This window comes from Papio anubis, chromosome 13, assembly GCF_008728515.1.
Source record: "Papio anubis isolate 15944 chromosome 13, Panubis1.0, whole genome shotgun sequence".
Lineage (NCBI taxonomy): Eukaryota > Metazoa > Chordata > Mammalia > Primates > Cercopithecidae > Papio > Papio anubis.
Window position 1 is genome coordinate 25,139,355 of NC_044988.1, and position 25,586 is coordinate 25,164,940.

At 40.6% G+C, this 25,586-nt stretch overlaps 1 protein-coding gene across 7 annotated transcripts in view; it reads right to left on the reverse strand.

Moving 5' to 3' along the window:
- Positions 1-25,586, reverse strand: part of GDA (guanine deaminase) — a 130,166-nt gene that overhangs the window by 46,093 nt on the left and 58,487 nt on the right. For all 7 annotated transcript variants that reach the window (XR_004177838.1, XR_004177837.1, XR_004177836.1 and 4 more), the window contains 5 exons: positions 20,806-20,977; positions 12,215-12,302; positions 10,232-10,337; positions 5,070-5,097; positions 1,225-1,332 (listed from right to left, as the gene is read on the reverse strand). Coding sequence is in view for 2 of the 7 variants with exons in the window: in XM_003911802.5 (XP_003911851.2) it covers positions 1,225-1,332; positions 5,070-5,097; positions 10,232-10,337; positions 12,215-12,302; positions 20,806-20,977 (502 nt within the window). In the remaining 5 variants the exon portion in view is untranslated. The remainder of the gene's footprint in view (positions 1-1,224; positions 1,333-5,069; positions 5,098-10,231; positions 10,338-12,214; positions 12,303-20,805; positions 20,978-25,586) is intronic.

A 25,586-nucleotide genomic window follows, 5' to 3' on the forward strand; every position in this document is an offset into this window, starting at 1 on the left:
TGCCGTTTCTCTCTTTCCACAAGGTAGAACACGGATAACTAAATTTTTTTTAAAAAAAAATAGCAGTGTTCTGAAAACAGGTGTTTTACCCAGACAATGAACTCCATCCCCGGCCTTGAGGAAATCCCAGACCACTGATGAAATGCGTGGACAGCAATAGAAGATAGGACAACCTGATGATTTGGGTCATTTGGATAAATGTGAGTAAATGTGCATACATTCACATGCATCTGTCTGGCAAGGAGAAACTTGATTTTGTTGTGTGTTCTTCTCATCTTATTTTTCATGTATTTCTAAATGTTCATTGTATTTTATTTTGTCAGCGACAGAAGCATTTTGTTTGCAAAGCAGAAATATCAGGTAAGTTTTGAATTTTATCTCCAGGAGAGAAATGTGTGGGACTGAATTAAAAATTCAAATATTATAGGCTGCAAATAATAATAATAATAGGGAAGGTGAGAGCAGTTAATGGTTCCTAAGAAAATAGATTTGGGAAACAAAAACCAAAGAAACACCAGTCTATAAACGGTAAAGAATGAATGTGTTTTCTCTGCCCTGATCTGACCTTTCTTATAAGACCATCAACTCCTAAGAGGAGAAATTTTAGTACAGGATGTAATTAAGCTTGGATGGGAGAAGGGGAACTCTCAATTTTAACCCAGATATAAGCTTTAAAAAGTGTTTTATTCCTAAATTGCAACAACTTAATGACAAAGTAAGGTATACTTTTTTGTTCTGATTTTAAATTAAGAAACTCAGAACAAAAGGGGTTTTAAATGCTATTTTGTAAGGTGGAAATTAGGTTATTTTTGTTTTTCAAATAATAGCTGGTTTCTCTAAGAATGAAGGTACAGAGCACACTGAGAAAGTATCAAGTAAAAGAGAAGAAATAAATGCATTAAATGTATCTTATGGACAATAGATAACAGTCTGTTATTGATCTTGCCATTACTTATAAAGATTTTCTTGTCTTTAGAAGACTGATCAGAAAACTTTGAGGGTATAAGGAACTTCGGGTTTCTTATCTGCAAAAGCAGAGAATTGGATTAGGTGATATCTACAGAGGTCCTTTCTCTCCTGTTATGCTGTGACTCTAGGAGATCTCAGTTGAAGAATTAGAGATTACTCAGTAAAAGAACTGTAGATTATTGGAGATGATGATTTAAGGGTGCTAAGAAATCTTGCAGGTCTGCATAGAGGCATAAAGAGAAGAAGAATACCCACCTGAATGTGCAAATCACGGGTTTTAGCAATGCTGCCGAGTTCACCCATCAAAGTCTCAGAGCAGGAGAGGGAAAAACGTGGTGTCACTATGGGCTTCACTCTAGAATACTGGAGATAATTAAAAACAATTGATACCTCTTCGTTATGCCATATACCAAAATTAACTCAAGATGGATTAAAGACTTAAATGTTAAAACGAAAACTATAAAAACCCTGGAAGGGCCGGGCACGGTGGCTCACACCTGTAATCTCAGCACTTTGAGAGGCGAAGGCAGGCGGATCACCTGAGGTCGGGAGTTCAAGACCAGTCTGACTAACATGGAGAAACCCTGTGTCTACCAAAAAATACAAAATTAGCTGGGCATGGTGGTGCATGCCTGTAATTCCAGCTACTCAGGAGGCTAAGGCAAGAGAATTGCTTGAACCTGGAAGGCGGAGGTTGTAGTGAGCCGAGATTGCGCCATTGCACTCCAGTCTAGGCAACAAGAGAGAAACTCGGTCTCAAAAAAAAAAAAAAAGAAAAAAAAAGAAGAAAAAAAAAAGCAACCTTGGAAGATAACTTGGCAATACCATTCAGGACATAGGCATGGGAAAATATTTCATGACAAAGATACCAAAAGCAATTGCAAGAAAATCAAAAATTGATAAATGGGATGTAATTAAACTAAAGAGTTTCTGCACAGCAAGTGAAACCACCAACAGAGTAAACAGACAACCAATAGAATGGGAGAAAGTTTTTGCAAACTATGCATCTGACAAAAGTCTAATTAATATCCATCATCTATAAGGAACTTAGACAAATTTATGAGAAAAAAATAACCCAATTAAAAAGTGGGCAAAGCATATGAACAGACACTTTTCACTGTTTTTCATATGATTGATGCAGCCAACAATCATGTGAAAAAAAAGCTCAACATCACTGATAATTAGAGAAATGCAAATCAAAACTGCAATAAGATACCATCTCATACCAGTCAGAATGGCTATTATTAGAAAGTCAAAAAAATAGCAGATGCTAGTGAGGTTGTGGAGAAAAAGAAATGCTTATAGACTGTTGATAGGAGTGTAAATTAGTTCAACCATTGTGAAAGACAATGTGGTGATTCCACAAAGACCTAGAGACAGAAATACATTTGACCCAGCAATCTCATTATTGGGTATATACCCAAAGGGAAATAAATCATTCTGTTATAAAGACACATGCACACATATGCTCACTGTAGCACTATTCACAATAGCAAAGGCATGGAATCAACCTAAATGCCCATCAATGATAGACTGGATAAAGAAAATATGGTATATATACACCATGGAATACTATGCAGCCATAAAAAGAGAATGAGATCATGCCCTTTGCAGGGACATGGATGAAGCTGAACGCCATTATTCTTAGCAAACTAATGCAGGAAGGGAAAGTCAAATACTGCATGTTCTCACTTATAAGTGGGAGCTAAATGATGAGAACACATGGACCCATAGAGGGGAACAACAAACAGTGGGGCCTATCGGAGGGTGGAGGATGGAAAGATGGAGAGCGTCAGGAAAAATAACTAATGGGTAGTAGGCTTAATACTTGGGTGACAAAATAATCTGCACAACAAGTCCCCATGACACACATTTACTTTTGTAAACAAACCTGCACATGTACCCCTGAACTTAAAAGTTTTTTTTAAAAAAAGGGAACTATGGATATCATGAATGTGAAGGGTACCCCAAAATGCATATCATACAGCAAGATGATTTTATGTCTTCATTTTGGGGAGCAGTCCCCCATTCTAACAGTCGATGGAAGTACTGGGTTTCATGATAACAGCTCAAAGTGGAGAATAAAGGAGGGTATACTCTTCAGCACCCAATTTCAACAAAAGATCCTATCCCAAATGACAGATACTCCTCTGCTGCCACATTAAGGCTCTGATGAAGGCTAGACTGGGTAGTCTTTATGAAGAGAAGTGGAGCCTGAAGTTTTAAAAGAGTGCTGGGGAGACTAAAAGTGAAGTGATAGCCAGTTCCCTTTCGGGAATACATCTTGTGCAGGTGTGCTGGTTACAGCCTTCCTGAGAACTATTCAGTTGTTGGATTGGCTCTGGTGCCACCTGAGGCGAGTGGCCAGGCAGGAGAGAAGGACTCATAGAAGGGTGGTGAGGATAAGGATCTACAAAGTTTCATCTAAATCTCTCAAGGTTAGATGGAAAGAAATTTTGAGATTTCTTATGATTTCCAATCAGGCCTCAAAAGATGATCAAGGAAGGGTCAGGCTTGCCAATCTAAGAGATTGCTTGATGGAGCCACGTGCAGCCTGTTGGGGTGGAGACAGGAAATAGCATTGTCTCCATAGGCTCACCAACACCAGGGGACCACAATGGGGGGTGCCTGCTGCATGCCTGCAGCCCATGTGAGGTGTCACACACATGGGGACCAAGGCAGCCAGTGGCAGGAGCATCAGGACTGGACACTGCCTGTGTTGCAGAGCAGGCCAAGGGCACAAGTGGCCAGAGCCAATGTTGAGGTGGCCACCAAGCAGTCCCCAACTTCCAGGTGTCACCAGTCAGCCCATGCTCATCAAGCCCTCTCCCTGCTTGCCAGAAACCAATCCTGTGAAATCAGATCCCAGAGGAGGGTACGGAAAACCACTGAAGAAGGGAAACCTACCCTGAGACGGTAACTCTAACCTGGGTAGTGACTGAGACTGTCCTAATAAAAATTGGATCAACTAAAAGCTTAGTGAACTTAAGATGAAGTTTACCTGCCTGACAAAATTTAGTTTTTCTGTTGCATGTAGGCATGGGGCTTGGGAGCCAAGAAAAGTACACACAATTTTAAGAATAAAGCAAGCTTGATGTTTGCACATATGTGAATGGTGTCTAAACACAACCACTAAAATTGTTAATATTTCATGATTTCAAAATTTATTTAAAACAAAACACAGAGAGCCAGGTACACAGCTGCCCCCAAGAAAGCAAAAAATGCCTGACCTCTATTTCTGTAAGTTTGACTTTTTTTAGATTTCACAAATAAGTGATATCATGCAGTATTGTCTTTCTGTGGCTAGCTTGTTTCACTTATTGTAATGGGCTGTAGGTTCATCCACATTGTCACAAATGGCAGGATTTCCTTCCTGTTTATGGTTGAATAATATTCCATTGTGTTTGTAGATAGACATACACACTGCATTTTCTTTATTTACCTGTCTACGGACACTTAAGTTGTTTCCAGAGCTTGGCTATTCTGAATGATGCTGCAATGAACATAGAGGTACAGACATCTTTTCAAGATGCTTATTTTGCATCTTTTGGATATACACCCAAAAGTGGGATAGCATGCTGACTTATGTGGGTCAAAAGTGGGATTGGATATACACCCACCACATCTCACAAGAAAATCCCAAAAATGGGATTGGATATACACCCGAAAGTGAGATTGCTGGCTTATGGGGGTCACCGTGTTAGCCAAAGATGATGGTCAAAGGGTAGAAATTTTCAGTTATAGCATGAACAAGTTCTGAGGATCTAGTGTACAGCATGTGTGGGAATAGATGTGTTAATAAATTTTATTCTAATAATCATTAAACAGTGTATAAATATATCTAAATCATCACATTGTACACCTTGAGTGGATACAATTTTTATTTGTCAATTAAATATTTTAAGATAATTTTTTAAAAACGTCTGACTTCACTGAGCTGACAGTGACAGTCCACAGTGACACATCAGGCTTCAGGTAAATACTTCTTCATGCATGGGATAAGTCAATCGTACACAGACTAATCACTATCAAGCAACTTCATGAATCCTACAGCTAATGCAAAGGCAAACTAAAAGCGAGCTCTAAACAAAGTTACTCACGTTCTTTTGAAGCATTTCTGACACAAATCTGAAATAAAGCAACAAATGGGTTAGAAAACTTGAGCATTTTCTTTTTTTCTTTTCTTTTTCTTTTTTTTTTTTTTTTCAGACAGAGTCTGGCTTTGTCGCCCAGGGTGGAGTGTAGTGGCGCAATCTTGGCTCACTTCAAGCTCTGCCTCCCGGGTTCACGCCATTCTCCTGCCTCAGCCTCCCGAGTAGCTGGGACCACAGGCGCCCGCTACCATGCCCGGCTAATTTTTTGTATTTTTAGTAGAGATGGGGTTTCACCATGTTAGCCAGGATGGTCTCGATCTCCTGACCTTGTGATCCGCCTGCCTCGGTTTCCCAAAGTGCTGGGATTACAGGCGTGAGCCACCCCAACCGGCCATTTTCAAATAAACATCTTAAAAAGGTAAAAATATGATTCTTACATATCCTGATTTTCATGCAAACGTTTCTAATGCTTCTAATGCTGCACATGTTCCACCACCACTAATTAAAGATTAACAAGTAGTAATTACTCTGCTTTTTTACTTGCAGCCAGAGATGGAGTGCAAAATCACAGGGAAATGTAATCTTATCATCTAGCATCAGTCGGGCTGTTCTCAAATATTCCCACAGCACTCAAGCTGTTCTACTAGCTCAAGCTCTGTTTGGAGAAATGTTGCAATATATTGTGCTCTATGGATGTTAGAGTCATGAAGTCCTATGCACCTGGAGGCTTTCAGAAGCCATGAAGCTCTTTACTTCAAATTCTCCTAAAGTGGAAGCTACTTGTTCCCACAATATCACCATTTATTTCCAAGGACAGAGTTCTCTTGGGGATGAACATTGGAGTAACGCAGAAGGAATAGTCGAGAGGTGGTTGTGAGGTGCGTGGGGAATGGGATGGTAGTGATCCCACCAGTTTATGCCTGCAGGGATGGTGGCAACTGTAAAGACGTTGAAATGGCTCCTTCTGCCCTGGCTAGGCAGCTGCGGCTTTCTGCCTTCCAGCATTTCTTTGTTTTAGAACAAAATGAGAATTCAGGTTTACTATCCACAAAAATGGATTAATAGATGAGCTGGGCTAGGCCAATGCTAAAGGAAGGCGGGTACTTCCTCCTCTCTGTGAGCATATAAGCAGCCCCTCTGCTCCCTTTTCAGAGGACACTTTTAAGGGGAAAGAGGTCTGGGGAATAGAAAGAAGCTGAACTTCTAAAACTTGCATCAGAATACGTTTGGTCTTGGGAAAGATTTATATCTAAAGCATTTTCTTCTGTATCTCTTAGATGTTGAACAGAATAAAATTACATTTTGGCCAGGTGCAGTGGCTCACGCCTGTAACCTCAGCACTTTGGGAGGCTGAGGCAGGCTGCTCACTTGAGGTCAGGAGTTCAAGGCCAGCCTGGCCAATGCAGCAAAACCTCATCTCTACTAAAAACATAAAAATTAGCCAGGCATGGTGGCAGGGGCCTGTAATCCCAGCTGCTAGGGAGGCTGAGGCATGATAATCATTTGAACCCGGGAGGGGAAGGCTGCAGTGAGCAGAGACTGTGCCACTGCACTCCAGCCTGGGCGACAGGAGACTCCATCTCGGAAAAAAAAAAAAAAGAATACGATACAATTTCTTGCCAAATCCTTAAGGTACTACAGAAAAGCCATTTTAAAATATAAGAAAAGTATTTATATGGTCAGTAGAATCTCCTGATGTTATATGAAAAAGAACATAATGAAAATTCATAGTCTCAAGCCATAGTATGACCAATAACCAAAAGTAATTTAATGAGCAGGCCATATGTACTTAAAAGCAAATCCAATCTACAGGAGAAACCCTGATCTATAATAAAGGGTAGGGAGAGGGTAAATTATTTACTTCATTTTACAAGAGGATTTACCCTGCGAGTCCTATAGCAAGTTCCTGGAGGCTTTAAATATAATTTGTTACACAAAAATAATACTGACATGCAAGTTGGACAAACCCATACACTGACCTTGGCAAATGGGAAGAATGCCTCAGTGCATTAATTCATCTTTCAACTTTAATTCGACGGAGTGTGTTAATACATCTTGAGCTTCTCAGGCCTTTTTGGTTTGGGCTTCAATGATGCGTGATTAAGGGAGAAAAGTGAGGGGAAGAATACTAGAAGCATCAAGAGAAGCTCTACTGTACCACAGGAGAAAATCACAGAGAGCTGGAGTCTCTGCAGATATGCTCACAGCTATTTATTCTGTACAAAATCTTCTTTTTAAAAAATCTAATCACTTTCTACTCAACTCTTCTCTAAAGTGGATGTGAACTAGAAAACACAAATGTACATGAACACAATCTCACCCACATACTCCTATTTTTAAAAACTATTTCTATTGAAGTATAATTTACATACCACAAAATTCACCTGTTTTAAGTGCACAAATGCATGATGTTTAGTAGATTTATTGGGTTTTACAACCACCATCATAATCAAGTTTTTGAACATTCTCATCACCCCAGTTAGATTCCTTGGGCTCATTTAGTTAATAGTTATTCCTACTTCCAGCCCCAGGCAATCGCTGGTGTTCTGTCTCTATGAATTTGCATTTTCTATATATTTCATATAAATGGAATCATATAGTATGTGGCCTTTTGTGTTTGGTTTCTTTGTCTTGGCACAGTGTTTTTAAAAATCACCCATGTTGTAGTATGCATCAGTACTTCATTCCTTTTTATGGCTGAATATTACTCCATTGTATACAACATTTTGTTTATCCATTCACCAGTTATAAACATTTTGGTTGTTGGCTGGGTGCGGTGGCTCACGCCTGTACTTTGGGAGCACTTTGGGAGACTGAGGTGGCGGATCACGAGGTCAGGAGACCGAGACCATCCTGGCTAACATGGTGAAAGCCCGTTTCTACTAAAAATACAAAAAAATTAGCTGGGCGTGGTGGCAGGCGCCTGTAGTCCCAGCTACTTGGGAGGCTGAGGCAGGAGAATGGCATGAATCCGGGAGGCGGGGCTTGCAGTGAGCCAAGATCGCGCCACTGCACTCCAGCCTGGGCGACAGAGCGAGACTCTGTCTCAAAAAAAAAAAAATTTTTTTTGCTTGTTTCCACTATTTGGTGCAAGACTGGTTCCCATATGGCCTTGGTGACCCAGCTTTTCCCCTTTTCTTACTTGTAGTTATCAGAGTAACTGTAGAATGTGCTCGAAATGCAACCACCCTGAGATATGGAGAAACTGGTCAGAACAGCCTGGACTCTGTTCCCATTCCTCCTAGAACAGGATGTTTTGCAATGTTTTAGCTCAGTGAGTCCAGTTTCATCTGGGTATAAAACCACAGGTAGAGAGAGCATGCTCGCAGGGTCCCTCAACTATGAAGTGACGTGGGGCATGCACGTATGAGACTCCTGGGCAACTTTCCTGAGCCGTGGAGGATCAGTTCACCTAAGCTTCTATTGTCCCTTGCTACCTATCTGTGCATAATAAACTTGTTTCACTTAACTTGTTATATAAGTGTGCTGCCTCACTGGACTCATGCAAGTGGTGTGCAGTATTGGTGAGGTGTTTGGAGTCCTCCCCTGGGACTGACACCTGTATTCAGTGAACCTGCTCCACATTTGTCTTCTATAAATAATGACACTACGAACATTTACCTGCAAGTCTTTATGTGGAAACATGTGTTCATTTCCCTTGCACATCTTTACCTTTTATGATTCTATCTGCATATGGTACCCTGTTCTTTGAGGTGGAAATCTTCCCAAAGTAGGCTGTCCACGACCTCTGGGAATCCAGCTCAATGGCCAGCAGCAGCAGAGTGGGCCTTGTTCCCTCCCATGGTCTCTCTGTAGCCTGTGTCACCACAGAACGTCCTCAGAGCCTTTATTACAGGCAGGAGAGTGAGGCCTTACTCCCTGTGAGCACAGATGTGGAACCAAAGCAGAAAAAGGAACCACACCTTCCCTCCTTATGCCTGCGCTTCAGCTTGCAGAGATGTTCTTTCAGGTCACCTTTGTGGAGAGGGGATATTCTAGCTCCCTACATTAGCATATGATGGCCATTCCAGCATACATCCAGAACAACTTTCCTGTTCCCAAGGTAGGACGAAATAGTAGTGAAGGATGCATATACCACCTTGAGAAAACAATACAAGATACCCAATTATGTAACTTTTGGTGGCTTCATAAAAAAAAAAAATCTTCTTTGTACCTTTTTGTGCTTCTCTAAGTTCTGTACCACGGAAACATATATTACTTTGGTATCTTTTTAAAAAATCCTTTTGTAGTGAAAGTCTCATTAACCTGTAAATATAACTCATTTTTCCTAACTTCTTGTATAATATTTTATTTCATAAATAATTCTTCACTTCCATCACCATTTTTAAATTAATATATGCTATACCAAGTATTCTTGCATACCCTCTATTTCTCTTTTATTCTCTTTATTTACATTGAATATGGGGTGAGATCTATATCATGATAGAAAGAACTTTGAGCCAGGTGTGGTGGCTCATGCCTGTAATCCCAGCACTTTGGGTGGCTGAGGCGGGTGGATCACCTGAGGTCAGGAGTTCGAGACCAGCCTGGCCAACCTGGTGAAATCCCGTCTCTAATAAAAATACAAAAATTAGTTGGGTGTGATGGTGCACGCCTATAGTCCCAGCTACTCGGGAGGCTAAGGCAGGAGAATCTCTTGAACATAGGAGGTGAAGGTTTCAGTGAGCTGAGATTACGCCATTGTACTCCAGCCTGGGTGACAGAGTGAGACTCTGTCTCAAAAAAAAAAAAACAAAAAAACAAAAAAAAAACAGAAAAGAAAAAAAGGAACTTTGAATTTAGAGTCATAGGCCCTGGTTTTGAATTCTGGCTCCACTACTTAAAAGCTGTATGACTGTGAGCAAGCCTCTTAGCCTATGTCAGACTCAGTTTTCTTATCATAAAAGACAGATGCTTCATGGAGATTTCTATGAGGATCAAGTGTGGCACTATAAAGGAAAGCTCTTTGTGAATCATTAATGATTATCAAGTGTTTGATCAAATTCACCGTAGACTAGCTGACTCATTGCATTAAACAAAGCATTCTGAGTATGTGCACATCCCAAATGGGTGATAACAGTATCCTGTTTCCTTTTCCCATCTATAACTCCATCAGTGCAGCACAAGAACTAACCTGTAAGACAAATCAAGACAAATAGGCTTTTTACCTCTCGGTTTCCTTGATCGATTCCTCAGTGGTCTCCTTGTATTCTGGAAAAGTGTCATTCAAATCCATGCAAACTTTGCCCACAAATGCCCGCTGTCCAAATTTATCTGTAAAGCATACACAAAAATAATATGAAGGCATGTTTGTTTCTGAAACAGTACTTTTTCTAAGCTTTTAACAATCAGTTTTAAATCGAAATCATTATGGAAAACATGAATGAAAATGTAAAAGATCATCCACCATCACACCACTTAAGAACAATAACCACCACAAACTCCCCACTATATTCAGTAAACAGTGAAAGTTTTTCTATTCATCACTTTAACCCATTACTCCCCCATCCCCATTCTCAGGCTGTCAGGTGGTGTTTTTTTGTTTGTTTTGTTTGTTTGTTTGTTTTGGTTTTGAGATGGAGTCTCACTCGCTCTGTCATCAGGCTGGAGTGCAGTGGCGCGATCTCAGCTCACTGCAACCTCCAACTCCCTGGTTCAAGCGATTTTCCTGCCTCAGCCTCCTGAGTAGCTGGGATTACAGGCATGCACCATCACGCCCAGCTAATTTTTTTATTTTTAGTAGAGACAGGGTTTCACCATGTTGGCCAGGATGGTTCAATCTCCTGACCTCACGATCCAACCACTTCGGCCTCCCAAAGTGCTGGGATTACAGCAAGAAAGTTGAGACTATATGGGACAATGGTAATTGTTTTTACAGTGTCTCCATGTCTGTCATAAAGAGATTTTCAAAAACCTTTCTGCCTCTCTCCTTACCCTGTAATTCATTTTAATAACTGGCCATTAGATTAATCTTCCTTAAAATACCACTTTCATCACATCACTCACACCTAGACTCAGAACCTGTTTTGGGTCTTTGGTGCGTATTTGAGCTCTTCCACAATCTGAGCCCTCCCATCTGCCTACCTTCTTCTCCCACCGCCCCCAGGCGATGAATCCACTCCTCCCATTAAACTACTGTGGTCCTTGCATCCACTATTGACACTCCTGTTCCCATACCTGTGTCCACGTCATTTCTCCTATCTGGAGTTTGTCCTCTCCTCATGTTGTCTTTACATCAAAGCCCAGTTTAAAGGCCCCTTTCATAAAGTCTTCCTAGGTGTCCTAGTTCTGGGTTTTCTTTGCCTTCTCTGAAAACTGTAGTATCTATTTTCAGAGTCACCCATTAGGTCTTTTGCATAAGCAAACAGTGGCATCAGTGTATCAGCCAACAGTATTTACTGAGCATCTGCTATGTGCCAGGCACTGTGCCGGTTGCAAGTTCTGGACTCAGCAACCTAAATCCAGAATCAGCTCTTCTTACTAGCTGTGCAACCCTGGGCATGTTACTGACCCTCTCTGAGCGTCAGTCTAACCATCTGTAACATGAAGACGTCAGTAACCACCTCAGCTGGCTGTTTGCTGCTGAACTAATCCTTACAGAGTGCTTTGCACAATGCTAGACGTCTAGTAACAGCACCAGAGAAGTTACTAAGGTTAGTAATCCATGTGTGTAGGTATTCTGTCTGGCTCCTCAAGGGCAGAGACTATTTTTTATCTCATTGTGTTCCCAGCATCTAGCACAGTGCCCTGACTCTAGTCAACAGCTCTACCAACAGCCACTATGTATCTGCTGATGTAAGAAACTATTACCACAGCTAGAATTAGTCAAGTTTCCCTAAGAAGCCCTAAATTAATACACAAAATTCAGACTCATATATATCATTCCGTAACCAAAAATTGTAACTAAATAATCAGAGTACTTAGAAAAGAGAACACACTCTAAGATACAGTTTTCTATTTTCTAAGTACTTCAGAAAATTTTCTAAGGGCCACAGTGACACACAGACACTTAATTACTTGCAAAAGAATGTAATGCTCATGTTCTAGCAATTAAAAGGCAGATCTGCCCACAAGGACATATAAGTTGTTTGCCACGATGGTCTGGCTGTCTTTGCTTGATGTGCCCATAAATCATGCTTTCATTTGCTCACCTGTAATTTCAGCAAGGAGCAGAGATGAGTCAGTGTGAAGTGTTCCAAAGTAACAAGCTGTGGTTGTTCCATTCTTTAGTGTTCTCCTCTAAAAATAAATCACAAAAACCATGAATCACGTGTGCTCAGAAAAGTCACATGATACATCCAGAGGAAAACAGAATTTTAGTTTTTAATTTTAAAATGTTTTTATTTAAAGGTATGCCATCTTGATGTCGAGTAGTTAGGTAAATGGCAAAAAGTATTTATATTTCAAAAGTTAGCTGGAAGAGAAGCTGATACTTCTGATATTTTCTGGATTCACACAGTTCTGTGCTTCAGAATTCATTAAAATGTGATACTAATGAATTCCTTCTTTCTTAGGATTGTTTAAGGATATCCAAATTTTATTGCATCTGGGAGTACATAAATAAGATTTTTCTTCTACTACAGAATAAAAATATTCAGCCAGACTTTTAGCTCAACCTGCAAGGTTGATCACATATACCTCCTTTCCTTTGCAAATTACAACTAACATAACAGTAAAGGAGTAAAAACGTTATTAACCCACAAGAAGAACATGAGAGGAGAGGCATGAGCAGAGAAAATATTTCATCATCTTCTCAGAAGACAAAAAACATGGACAAGAACCTGGAAGCAACTTGGAAAGAAGGAGAGAAGTGTGTGGGTTTTAGCAGGGGATTGGGTGGAAGTTTGTGTGGGTATGATTGAACACTGGCAGGAACCTTGTTGAAATCAGCCAACCACCCTTAACCTCTTCCTTGTAGGAGAGATTTACTCTTTATAGAACCTGGATAGTATTTAGAGGTTACAAGCCCCAAAAGAGAAGGTAAAGCAGAGGTTTAAGTGAAAATCTGGCCAACCTCAAGGGCACTCAGTCATTTTCCTCAGAGTACCACATGTACTACTCCCACAACTCCTGGCAGGGGACTAGAGGATTCTTTTCTAGAGAAAATGAATGACTCTAAAAGAAGGATGTCTTCACAATGACATTTGGGACCCAAATTCACTGCCTTCACTACTCATCCTATAATGACGTTACCATCAACAAGTGCTACCTCCACCCACATATTCTAGTCAGCACCTTACAGCATCACAGTATGAATGTATGTCCAGGATTTGATAGGCATTGGAGGGAATCTATTATCAAAAAGATAAGGAGGAGGAGAAAGAATCTGGAAAAAATCTTAGAGGAAACAATCTATAAGGTCAGAAGAAAACTCAGTTAAAAGAAAACAACTATGACTCACATCCTCAAAGAAATAAAAGACACTATTGCACCCACAAAACAAGAACAGAATGCTATGAAAATCAGAAAGCAGGAGCTCTCCAAAAGTAAAAATATTATAAATGAAATGTGGAAGCCAGTAGGAGGGTTGTAGGAGAAATTACAAGAGAATTGCTCAGGAAAAGGAAAAGATGAAAATCAAAGGTGAGAACATAAGAAAATTAGGCTCAATCTAGGCAGTCTGACGTTTAGAATAAGAAATCTAAATTTTTTTTTAATAAATGGAAGGGACAAAAATATGAAAAATATACTCATCTCTAAAATTAAAATCCTCATAGAATTGTCAGCACAGGGAATAAAAAGAGAACCCAAAGTAAGGCATATAATTTTGAGATATTAAGTCTGTAAGTATAGAAAAGATGCTAAAAACTCTAGGAAAAAAAGAACTGGTCACAGATAAATGACAGGCCTCACAACGACATTGGATTTCTCACTAACAATGCTGGAAGCAGAACAATGCCTTCATATTCAACTCATATATATCATTCTGTAACCAAAAATCCTAAGTAAATAATCAAAGTACTTAGAAAATAGAACACACTCTATTATATAGTTTTCTATTTTCTAAGTACTTTAGAAAATTTTCTAAGGGCCACAGTGACACACAGACCCTTAACTACTTGCAAAAAAATGCAATGCTCATGTTCTAGCAATTCAAAAGGAGGTCTTCCCACAAGTACATATAAGTTGTTTGTCACAATAGGAGTTTTTTTGTTTGTTTGTTTTTGAGAAGGAGTCTCGCTCTGTCGCCCAGGCTGGAGTGCAGTGGCTGGATCTCAGCTCACTGCAAGCTCCGCCTCCCACGTTTACACCATTCTCCTGCCTCAGCCTCCCGAGTAGCTGGGACTACAGGCGTCTGCCACCATGCCCGTCTAGTTTTTTGTATTTTTTTAGTAAAGACAGAGTTTCACCGTGTTAGCCAGGATGGTCTCGATCTCCTGACCTCGTGATCCGCCCGTCTCGGCCTCCCAAAGTGCTGGGATTACAGGCTTGAGCCACCGCGCCCGGCCAGGAGTTATTTTTTAACATACAATTTTATACCCCGGTAAATTATCAATCAAGTGTGAAGGTAGCATAGAAATATGATTAAGTACTGAATGACTTGAAAATGTTGCTCTCCATGAACTCTTTCTTAGGAAGTTTTTAGAAACTGTCTTTTAGTAAAACATGAAAGTAATCCAAAGAAAAGTAATTCCTGGATCCAGGGAGTGGGCATTAAAGGCAAGAAAGAGGCAAAGAGAATACCAAGATTACAGTAGTGCCAGAGAGAATGCTGGCCAGAAACAAAGGAATGGGAGGAGGTGAAAAGATCCTCAAGAAAGAAAATGGAACTGATATTGCCTGACCTGTCTGAGCACTTGGGAAAAGGACTAGTGGACTGAGTACTTTGGGGCGTATCTTTAGCAGAAGCTTTTAAAGTGCAGAGGAAAACCCTCCAGACAGTGGCTCTTGCTTATGTTTTGCCTGTTATTAGCTATGGGACCTTGAGAAAGTTGCTTACATTCCATGTTTCCTCCTTTGTGAAAGAAGAGGGTTTTCTTGACTAGTACAGACATCAGAAGCTCAAGTGTCTGCAGGATTGAAATAGTTTGGAGTTAGGATAATAGAAAGGAACATGCCGTACCTTGGACAGTAGCCTCCAACAAGATTCAGTGTGTTGCATTTTGTTGTTGTTGTTGTTATTTTAGGTTTTGTTTCTTGAGACAGGGTCTTGCTCTGGAGTGCAGTGGTGCCATCACACATCACAGCTCACTGTAGCCTTGAATTCTTGGGTTCGAGAGAGCCTTCCACCTCAGCCTCCCAAGTAGCTGGGACTACAGATGCATGCCACCATGCCTAGCTATTTTTTGTTTGTTTGTTTGTTTTGAGACGGAGTCTCACTCTGTCGCCCAGGCTGGAGTGCAGTGGCTGGATCTCAGCTCACTGCAAGCTCCGTCTCCTGGGTTTACGCCGTTCTCCTGCCTCAGCCTCTCGAGTAGCTGGGACTACAGGCACCCGCCACCTCGCCCGGCTAGTTTTTTGTATTTTTTAGTAGAGAGGGGGTTTCACCGTGTTAGCCAGGATGGTCTCGATCTCCTGACCTCGTGATCCACCCGTCTCGGCCTCCCAAAGTGCTGGGATTACAGGCTTGAGCCACCGTGCCCAGCCGCTATTTTTTTTTTTAAGACAAGCCCTTGCTATGTTACCCAGGCCGGTCTTGAATTCATGACCCCAAGTGATCCTCTTGCCCTCAGACTCCCAAAGTTGTTGGAATTACAGGCACGAGCCACCGTACCTGGCCCAGTCAATTGCTTTAAAAAAGCAAATGAGAACTCAGCAACATTGGTTAGTCCCAAAAGTCAAAAGAATTTGGAAACCTGTCAATTTTTCCAAATATTAAGACAATTTCCATGTAAAACAAAAAGATCTGGCTACCAGTAGAGGATGTTTAGAACTTGTCAGTTACAGACAAGGATGAACTCTCCATCACAAATCCAGGTGAAAAGCCAATACCATGACAAAGGTATCAAATTTAATCTCCAGCAACTAGAAAAGTGTATGGGTTCTAGGAGGTGCTTAGTAAATATCTACTGAATGAACACCTGAGGAAGCAGAATTACTAAAACAACAAGAGACATAAAATGAACAAAAAATAGCATACTTCGATGAATAGGACAGGATGTCGTATCCTTGAAAGAGGAATAGGTTATTATAAATAGTAAGAGTGAATTAATGATTTACAAAATTGGCCCATACCATCTCCTAAGAATGTAGTATGAAAGAAAAGTTTAGAGACATGAAAATAGAACAGAAGTTTCAACATTTTTCTAATAGTAATTATCAAAAGAAAGAATATATTGAAGAGAGGAATATACTCATAGAGAGAGAGACAGAAGGAGAAATAACAGAATTCCTAGAAACAGAAGGAAAACAGGCGTTCTCTTATTGAAAGAACTATGTATTAAAGAGAATGAACTGAATAATTAAACTGAGAATGAATTGAGATGATCAACAATTATAATTTCAAAATATCAGGAATGAAGAAAAAAATCCCAAAGGCCAGAAAATTAACTAGAAAGAAATGGGAATCAGATTGATGTTGGCGCATTGGATGCTGATAAATAATTTCAAATAGAATTCTCTCTACAGCTAAGGCATTGTTCAAGAGTCAAAAAAAAAAAGTAAAGCCATTTTTGATAATTCTAGGTTTTAGAATATTTATCACCCACCTGATTGGAAAGAATTGTCAGAGGATATATTCCAACAAAAATGAATGAAGACAGGGATCCAAGTTGCAAAATAAAAAGCAAAGTTCATTGTTAAATTATAATTATTATTGAGACGGAGTCTTGCTCTGTCACCCAGGCTGGAGTGCAATGGCACACCTTGGCTCACTGCAACCTCCACCTCCTGGGTTCAAGTGATTCTCCTGCCTCAGCCTCCTGAGTAGCTGGGATTACAGGCACCCACCATCATGCCTGGCTAATTTTTGTATTTTTAGTAGAGGCGGGGTTTCACCATGTTGGCTAGGCTGGTCTTGAACTCCTGACCTCAGGTAATATCCGCCCGCCTAGGCCTCCCAAAGTGCTGGGATTATAGGCATGAGCCACTGTGTCCAGCCCTCATTGTTAAATTAAATTCAGATGTTAACAAATAAAAAACTGGAATTAAATTGAGATAATTTTTTAAAATTAAACTTTAAATTAAATACAGTATACATGGCAAAAAAATGTAACTAAAATCTCAGATGATATAACATAGGACATGGCAAAAAGGGTAGGAATGAAGAAGGGAAGAGAATGAAAATGCTCTTGTCTCACCATTATGGGAGAATACGGAGCAAAATAATAGAACTGTTCAAGACTTTTAACAGTTTCATCTCATAAAGATAGAAAAAAAAAATCAACAGAGAAAACACGGTCTTCTTTTTAAAAACTGCAGAATAATCATAAAAATTAACCTTTTATTGGGTCATAAATCTCAGCTATCCCCAAGAAAAATGACACATTACATTTACTAACCAAACTAAAATAAAACTCAAAATTAAAACAGACATATAATTTAAATTTTTCTAAATTTTCAAAATTTTAAGCACTTTTCTACAATCTTAAAGATGAAATCAAAATGGAAAGCAGGGGCTATTTAGAAGCACTACACAAACACTGACAGTAAGCCCCTTCCTCAGTGTCGGGCCTAAACCAGGAGGTATGTGGCTTATGTGGGGAGAAGGTTTTAATGAATGAGAAATTGTAGCTTCAAACTGGACTGTGTTAAAGTCAACTAAATTTGGCCTGAGCATGCTTCTCAACTTTGAGTTCATAAGGAACTGCAACCTAACTTAGTATATCAACTCACTGAAAGCCTAATTAGTAATATGCTTTTGTAACAAATAGCTGAGTCTCAGCCAGTCACAGCAGCTAAGCTCTAGCCAGTCACAGGTGCCAAGTGATCAGAACAAGTTTGAATAAGGCAAACCCAGAGCTGTGTAACAATCAAGCTGTTGCTGTACCTCACTTCCATTTTCTGTCTTAAATGCTGCCTGCCCACATTGCTGGGCAGAGTTCTCTGAACCTTTCCTGGTTCTGAGAGCTGCCTGATTCTGGAATCGTTCTTTGCTGAATTTACTCTGTTAAATTTAATTTGTGTGAAGTTTTTCTTTCAACAACTAGAATGAACTGAAAACACTAGAAAGTTCAGGAACTGCCCTAATTACAGTAAAGGGATCGGACAGGGAGACCCCTGAGAAAGGGAAGAAGGAAGGGAGGAAGGAAACCCAAAGCTACTCCTGTTTATTCCACTGAGTTCAGCCCATTGAGTAGGCTACGCGGCTAGTTAACACATCTCAACACCCTTAAACAGATATCAGCCATACCCTCAGTGCCTCCAACTTAAAAGTTTGTGGGCCCACATTCATTCATTCTCAGACACATAAGAAACATAGGAGATGTGCTCTCCAATTTTTTTTTTTTTTTTTTTTTTTTGAGACAGAGTCTTGCTCTGTCACCCAGGCTGGAGTGCAGTGGCCTGATCTTGGCTCATTGCAACCTCCTCCTCCTGAGTTCAAGCGATTCTCATGCCTCAGCCTCCTGAGTAGCTGAGCTTACAGGTGCATGCCACCATGCCCAGCTAATTTTTGAATTTTTAGTAGAAAGGGGGTTTCACCATGTTGGCCAGGCTGGTCTTGAACTCCTGACCTCAGGTGATCCGCCCACCTTGGTGTCCCAAAGTGCCAGGATTACAGGCCTGACATCAAATACTTAAACCACCACCACACTTGGCCTGACATCAAATACTTGAACAAATCTCTGATGTCAGAAATAATTTATATGGAGTATTGCCCGAAAAATATATAGTCCTTGATACTCTATCTTTCTAAACATGAAAGAATGATCTATCTGGACTTTTTGGTGGTATAGCATCTTTACAATACATATTTTGACAGCATAGTGTCTATCCATACTAAGGAATACTGAGATTAATTTTCTTGAGTTTCAGTATGAAGCATAGATATGCTTTACCTTAACAAATGTGGTTTTTAATCATAAAAGCAGTGTAAATGTCATAACTGATTTCCCTCTTTGGGTCAGGTTCTAGAAATGTAAAGCCAAATTCATGACAAACTAACAAATGCATGGACCCCCACAGTAGACATTGATTACTTGGTTTTATTTTACTTTTCCCTCCCCCTTGTTTTCTTCTCCTTTATTACATGACTCATTTTCTTTTGTTGTATATTACGTAATTTTCAGCTATCTCACATTCTTTTAGAACAATGTGAGGTATAAATAAATTTTGAGAATAAAGATTTGGTGTGGTTAACACCATTCATTAACACAATGAGCCAGCTACTTTATACACAGCTTTAGTCCTTCTCAGCTTTTCTAGTGTCATGTGGTGCATGCTAAATGTGTAAGATCCACAATTGCACTGAATTTATAATTATGTGAGGCAAGTGTATAAATGCTAGCACTTGCTCGGCCAGGCGCGGCAGCTCAAGCCTGTAATCCCAACACTTTGGGAGGCCGAGGCCGGTGGATCTTGAGGTCAAGAGTTCAAGACCAGCCTGACCTATATGGTGAAACCCCGTCTCTACTAAAAATACAAAAATTAGCCAGGCATGGTGGCAGGTGCCTGTAATCTCAGCTACTCGGGAGACTGAGGCAGGAGATTGCTTGAACCTGGGCGGCAGAGGTTGCAGTGAGCCGAGATCATACCACTGCATTCCAGCCTGGGTGACAGAGTGAGATTCTGTCTTTAAAAAAAAAAAAAAATGTTAGCACTTGCTTTTACTCTTTAAGGCTGGAATGATGCAAGACCAAAAAAACTGGCAAGATGGTTAAGTCAGTAGATGTGGAAGGCTTATAATACTGCCACCACCACATTTAGTGAACACCTTAGGAGGAATCAATGGGTCCGACAAAAATCCATGAGTGTTCAGACCAAGTGCGCTGAACACCCAAGACATAATGGTCAGATAAGGCGGCATTTCCGCTTTAGCTCCTTTACTGCAGAAACTGTTTCTAATTCCTGAGTGGTTTCTGGTTCTGGGCATAGGATTGGAGTACAAAGAAAGGAACTGATTTTCCTGAAAGAGGAGAAGGAAGGACCCTTTCAGAGCCTTCAACATATGGCTGGCACACACTGCTGCCACTGTTCAATGACTGTACTAGCCCCAAAGTTCCCTCTAGTGGTGTCAGTGCTCAAGTCACATTACCAAGTGCCTCCTTGCAAAGCTCCCAGAGTAACACAATATCCCTTCTAACAGTAATTTAAATTTTTAATTTTAAATTTCCTTGGCTATTTTTAAAGCAAACAAATAGAGCTCTTACCATGTGCCAGGCACTATTCTAAGAATTTTACAAATATTAACTTGCTTAATTATCACGAGAATCCTGTGAAACAGGTACTATCATGATCTCTATTTTTTACAGATGGGAAAAGTGAGTCACATAACTCTGCAAAGGTCACGTAACGAATCCATATGGTCCTCAGAACAGCATTATGGATTGGCAGGAGTAGGGAACCACACATATTCAGTAAACCCAAATTTGGTAAAGTAAAACACAGGAAGTAAGAGAGTAACGTAAACCCACCAGATTGGGGTTTTGGAAACTTGGATTCAAATTCTCTCTTTGCCACTGACTAGCTATGTAGGTAAAGTGGTCACAAACTCACTGGACTGTTAAAAAAAAAAAACTTAAAAATTCTCTGTGGCCCATCTTAGGCTTAACTGCCTATGCTTTATAATTTATATCTGTCCTAAGAAACTGATACTCCTATAGATGACCAAACAGAGTATCATACTCACACACAAGATACTTACGACAACTCTGGTATATACTTCTTCTGCAAAGTCAATGTTCTGGAATCTGTGTTCTGCAGGAAATGTGTACTTGGTCACCCACTCCAAGAATGGCAGGTCTACGTTACTTCCAGAAAAGGAATACTGAGAGGCATGGATGTGTGTATCAACCAGCCCAGGCATGAAGAACTCACTGGAAATTAAGATGAGAAGAAAAGTGTTTAATAATATCTATCTTCGTTTTCCGTATTTTTTAAATCACATTTTTTCCTAAGCATGATTTCACTGTTCACCCCACGCAGGTTTATAAGTGACGCAATCAGACAACTGTAAATTCTCCAATTATTTAGAGGTCAGGACATAAAAATGAAGCTCTGCTAGGAGAGATATAGCTCCTAGGTTGGAATAGCTGGTGGGGGGTTAACCAGTGATGATGGAGGGAGGGAAAAACACAGCATTGAGAAGAGGCAAAGCAGCAGTGGCACAAGAAAGGAGGGGAGCCCTGATTTAATCCTGAGACTTCGTTCTCACAATGGGTGGCTGTAGGTCAGAGAGCAAGAATGCAAGAGGAGGTCTTTAAAACTTCTATAGTCATGCTGAGGAATGTGCACACGAGTCACTAAGGGGGACTAAAGGTGAGAAACAGACCGGCTGCAATTTTAGACTCAGCAGTCATCTTGATCTTGTCTGACCACAAGAAACCTAGTCTTTTCCCATGTGTTACAGAAACTGAGTTCTGAAATAGAAGCAGCAAGAACAAGCTGGTTAGGGACAGGTGATCTCAGGAGATGGACCACAAATGGGCAGTGCTGTAAGTGGTGAAGTGAAGAGGGAGTTGTGATGCTGTGGCAACCATGCTCGGGAGGCTTGTGATCACTAATGCTGCCACCATGATCCACCAATTCATATTCATATTTCTATTAATTCTTAAAATTAGAAAGTCCTGGAAAGTGTTCAGAGGCAGCACCCACAGAATCGAGGCAGTATGGTGCTGACAGACACTTAATGTTTTTCTAAAGAGCTAATGCAGTTCACCACAGTCTCTAGTAAGTATCCAACCTCATCCAAACAGATATTTGCCAAAAGATGGGACCGTCTACTGCCAACATTATCCTAGGTAAATATTCAATCACGTAAGCAACTTGAACTTGAAACCTGACATCACAAAGAATTCCTCATGCTATCAAATCAAATGTATACATACCACCTAACTGTAAGCCGAATAAAGCCATGAGTAACTCTAAATGCTTTATTTTAAAACAAGAGCAAGGAATGGCAGACTCAGTGGTCATCTTGATCTTGTCTGACTACACGAAAGCCTCTACATCACATGGAAAAGACTAGCTTTTTTGTAGTCAGTTATTATAATAATGATGGTGATGGCAGCTAATGTTTCCTCAATATGTACATTCACTAGGCACTGGCACAGCGTTCTACATACATCATCTCATCTGTGGGCAGCAGTTAAGTGTATACATTCTGGTTTTGGCCTGCTTAGATCTGAAATCAGGTTTGACCATAAATCAGCAGTTAGATATTTGACATATTCCAAAAAAAAAAACTGTGTGACTCAGTTTCCCCTTATGTAAAATGGAGATAGTAGTAGCATCATAGAGCTGACGTGAGGATGTATTTAGTGTGTGTAAGAACAATGCCTAGATAATGGAAAGCATCAATAAATGTTATGGATGATGATGATGATGTAATGTTCACAAGAAACTTACGAAGTATGAGAGTACTGTTACCCTCCTTTACATAAGGGTAAGCTAAAGCTCAGGGAATTTATGTAGCTTGCAAAAAAGTAACTGTTAACCAGTCAGTTTTGGAGCTGGGATTCAAACCCAGGCAGTTTGTTGGTTCAGTACTCTTGGTCACTACGTTCCACGTGATGGAATTGTTAATTCACTAACTATGGAAATGAACTTTTAAGGACATCAAGAAGTCAGCATTAAGTGGGCCTATAATGTGGGAAGCACTCCGAAAGGGAAGGTGGAGTACGGATTTCTCTCAGCTATCAGTCACTGACCTCTCCACAATGTCAGTCCTTTGGGTCTTTGCTTTCTCTCCCATCATAAAATGGAATAGCAGTGTAACTTCCTCATGCAGTTAAATTGTTTAACCAAATAATATTTCCCAAATGTCTACTCTGTTTAGGAAACTCTGCCAAGCCCTGTGGAGAGTCCAGAGAAAAACAAGGCATATTGTCCTCAAAGACTTTATAATCTAGTTCAGGAGATTATGGGTGAATGAGGGAGAGAGAGAGGAGGAAGAAAAAGGAGGAGAAAGAAAAAGGAGAGGAGGAGAAGAGGAAAAGGAAGAGAAAGGAGGAGGAGGAGAAGGAGAAGAAAAGGAGGAGGAGGAGGAAGAGGAGGAGGGAAGAAGAGGAGGAAGAAGAAGAAGAGGAAGAAGAAAAGCAAGAAAAGAAAGAAGAAGGAGAAGGGAGAAGAGGAAGAAGAAAAGAAGGAGGTGGAGGCCGGGCACGGTGGCTCACGCCTGTAATCCCAGCACTTTGGGAGGCCGAGGCGGGCAAATCACGACGTCAGGAGATCGAGACCAACCTCGCTAACACGGTGAAACCCTGTCTCTACTAAACACACACACACACACACACACACACAAAATTAGCTAGGCATGGTGGCAGGCGACTGTAGTCCCAGCTACTCAGGAGGCTGAGGCAGGAGAACAGTGTGAACCTGAAAGGTGGAGCTTTCAGTGAGCCAAGATCGCACCGCTGCACTCCAGCCTAGGTGACGGAGCAAGACTCCTTCTCAAAAAAAAAAAAAAAGAGGAGGAGGAAGAAGGGAAAAAGAAAAAGGAGGAAACAGAGAGAGGTAGATCTGGTCTCAGACATAAAAAGTCTTAGTGAGCAATTTCACTTCTATTTACCCAAATGCAATAAAACATAGGTTTAAGAAAAGAATTGTATGAGAATGTTCATAGAAGTTGTATGCATACTAGCCCCAAACTGGAAGCAATGTAAATATCTACCACCAGAAAATATGGATAAACAAACCATGGTTCAATGTAATACTATGCAGCAATAAAAGTGAATGAACTGATGGACACAACAATATGAATATGTCAAAAACATTAGGTTGAATGGAAGAATTCAGACACAAAAGAGTACATATTGAGTTATTCTATGTATATGATGTTCAAAAATAGTCAAAAGTAATCTGTGTGAGAGAAGACAAACAATGTCTGCCTATCGGGGCAGTAGAGACTGGAAGGGGCTCAAGGGAACTTCCTAGGATAAGAATGTTTTACATCTTGACTGGTGTGCTGGTTATGTGGGTATATACGTATTTGCCAAAACTTATCAAATTATGTATCTGAGATCTCTGTATTTTGCTGTATAAAAATTTTTCCTAAAAACAGGAAAAAGTTTTTTTAAAGGGTCTTGAATACTCAATTTAGTGAATTAACATACATGTGTTATTGGGGAGCTAAGACAAAGGGGATCATGAGAATATGTGTTTGTGTTTTTTTCCTTTGGCAGACTGTGATATATTGAGCTTAGGGTTTAGGATGATGAATCTAGGGGTGGTGGCCACGTGTTGAGTGACTCCCGAGTCTCCCAATGGGGATACTTTTAATTAAAAACCATGGTGATGGATACAGAAAGGAAAAGGATGAATATGAAAAAAAAAAAAAAAAACAAAAAAAACTTGATGTTTTATTAGCTCTAGGAAACAAAGGAGAGAAGTAAGTCAAAGTGAGTAAGTTTTTTGTTTGTTTGTTTGAGATGAAGTTTTGCTCTTGTTGCCCAGGCTGGAGTACAATGGCACGATCTCAGGTCACTGCAACCTCTGCCTTCTGGGTTCAAGCAATTCTCCTGCCTCAACCTCCCGAGTAGCTGGGATTACAGTTGCCCACCACCACACCCAGCTAATTTTTTGTATTTTTAGTAGAGACAGGGTTTCACCATGTTGTCCAGGCTGGTCTCGAACTCCTGAGCTCAGGTGATCCACCTGCCTCGGCCTCCCAAAATGCTGGGATTACAGGCGTGAGTCACCTCACCTGGCTGCGAGTAAGTTTTTGAGCATGTGAGCATGAACATATGACATAAAGAATAGAGAATCTAGAAGGAAAGTCTGTTTTTTATGGCGAGAGGGTTATGATGCCATATTAAACCCAGTGTCAAAGTGTGACTGCCAACTGTCCAAGAAGTAATTGGGGATGTGGGATAAGAGGTCACATAAGAGTTAAAGAAATGATTCAGGGCCGGGCGTGGTGGCTCACGCCTGTAATCCCAGCACTTTGGGAGGCTGAGGCTGGCGGATCATGAGGTCAGGAGATCAAGACCATCCTGGCTAACACGGTGAAACCCTGTCTCTACTGAAAATACAAAAATTTAGCCAGGCGTGGTGGCAGGTGCCTGTAGTCCCAGCTACTAGGGAGGCTGAAGCAGGAGAATGGGTGAACCCAAGAGGCGGAGCTTGCAGTAAGCGGAGATCGCGCCACTGCACTCCAGCCTGGGAGACAGAGCAAGACTCCGTCTCAAAAAAAAAAAAAAAAAAAAAAGAGAAACGATTCAGATTTGAGGGTCTTCTCTATATAAGTAACTCTAGAAGTTGGTGATGCCAGAGATCTCTGTGGAAGAAAGAACAAACCAACATCTTAAGCAGCACCTTCGACTTCAGGAGTAAGACTGAGAAAGAGAAGATCAGGATCAATCTTGGCAGTTACTATGAGGAGAACAGAGGGAACCCAGCATGGAGAGGTGTCAGGGACAGTAACGAAGAGACATTCAAGAAGGAGCAGGGCAATGACTAGTGCCAAAAACTGTAAGGGTCAAAAAT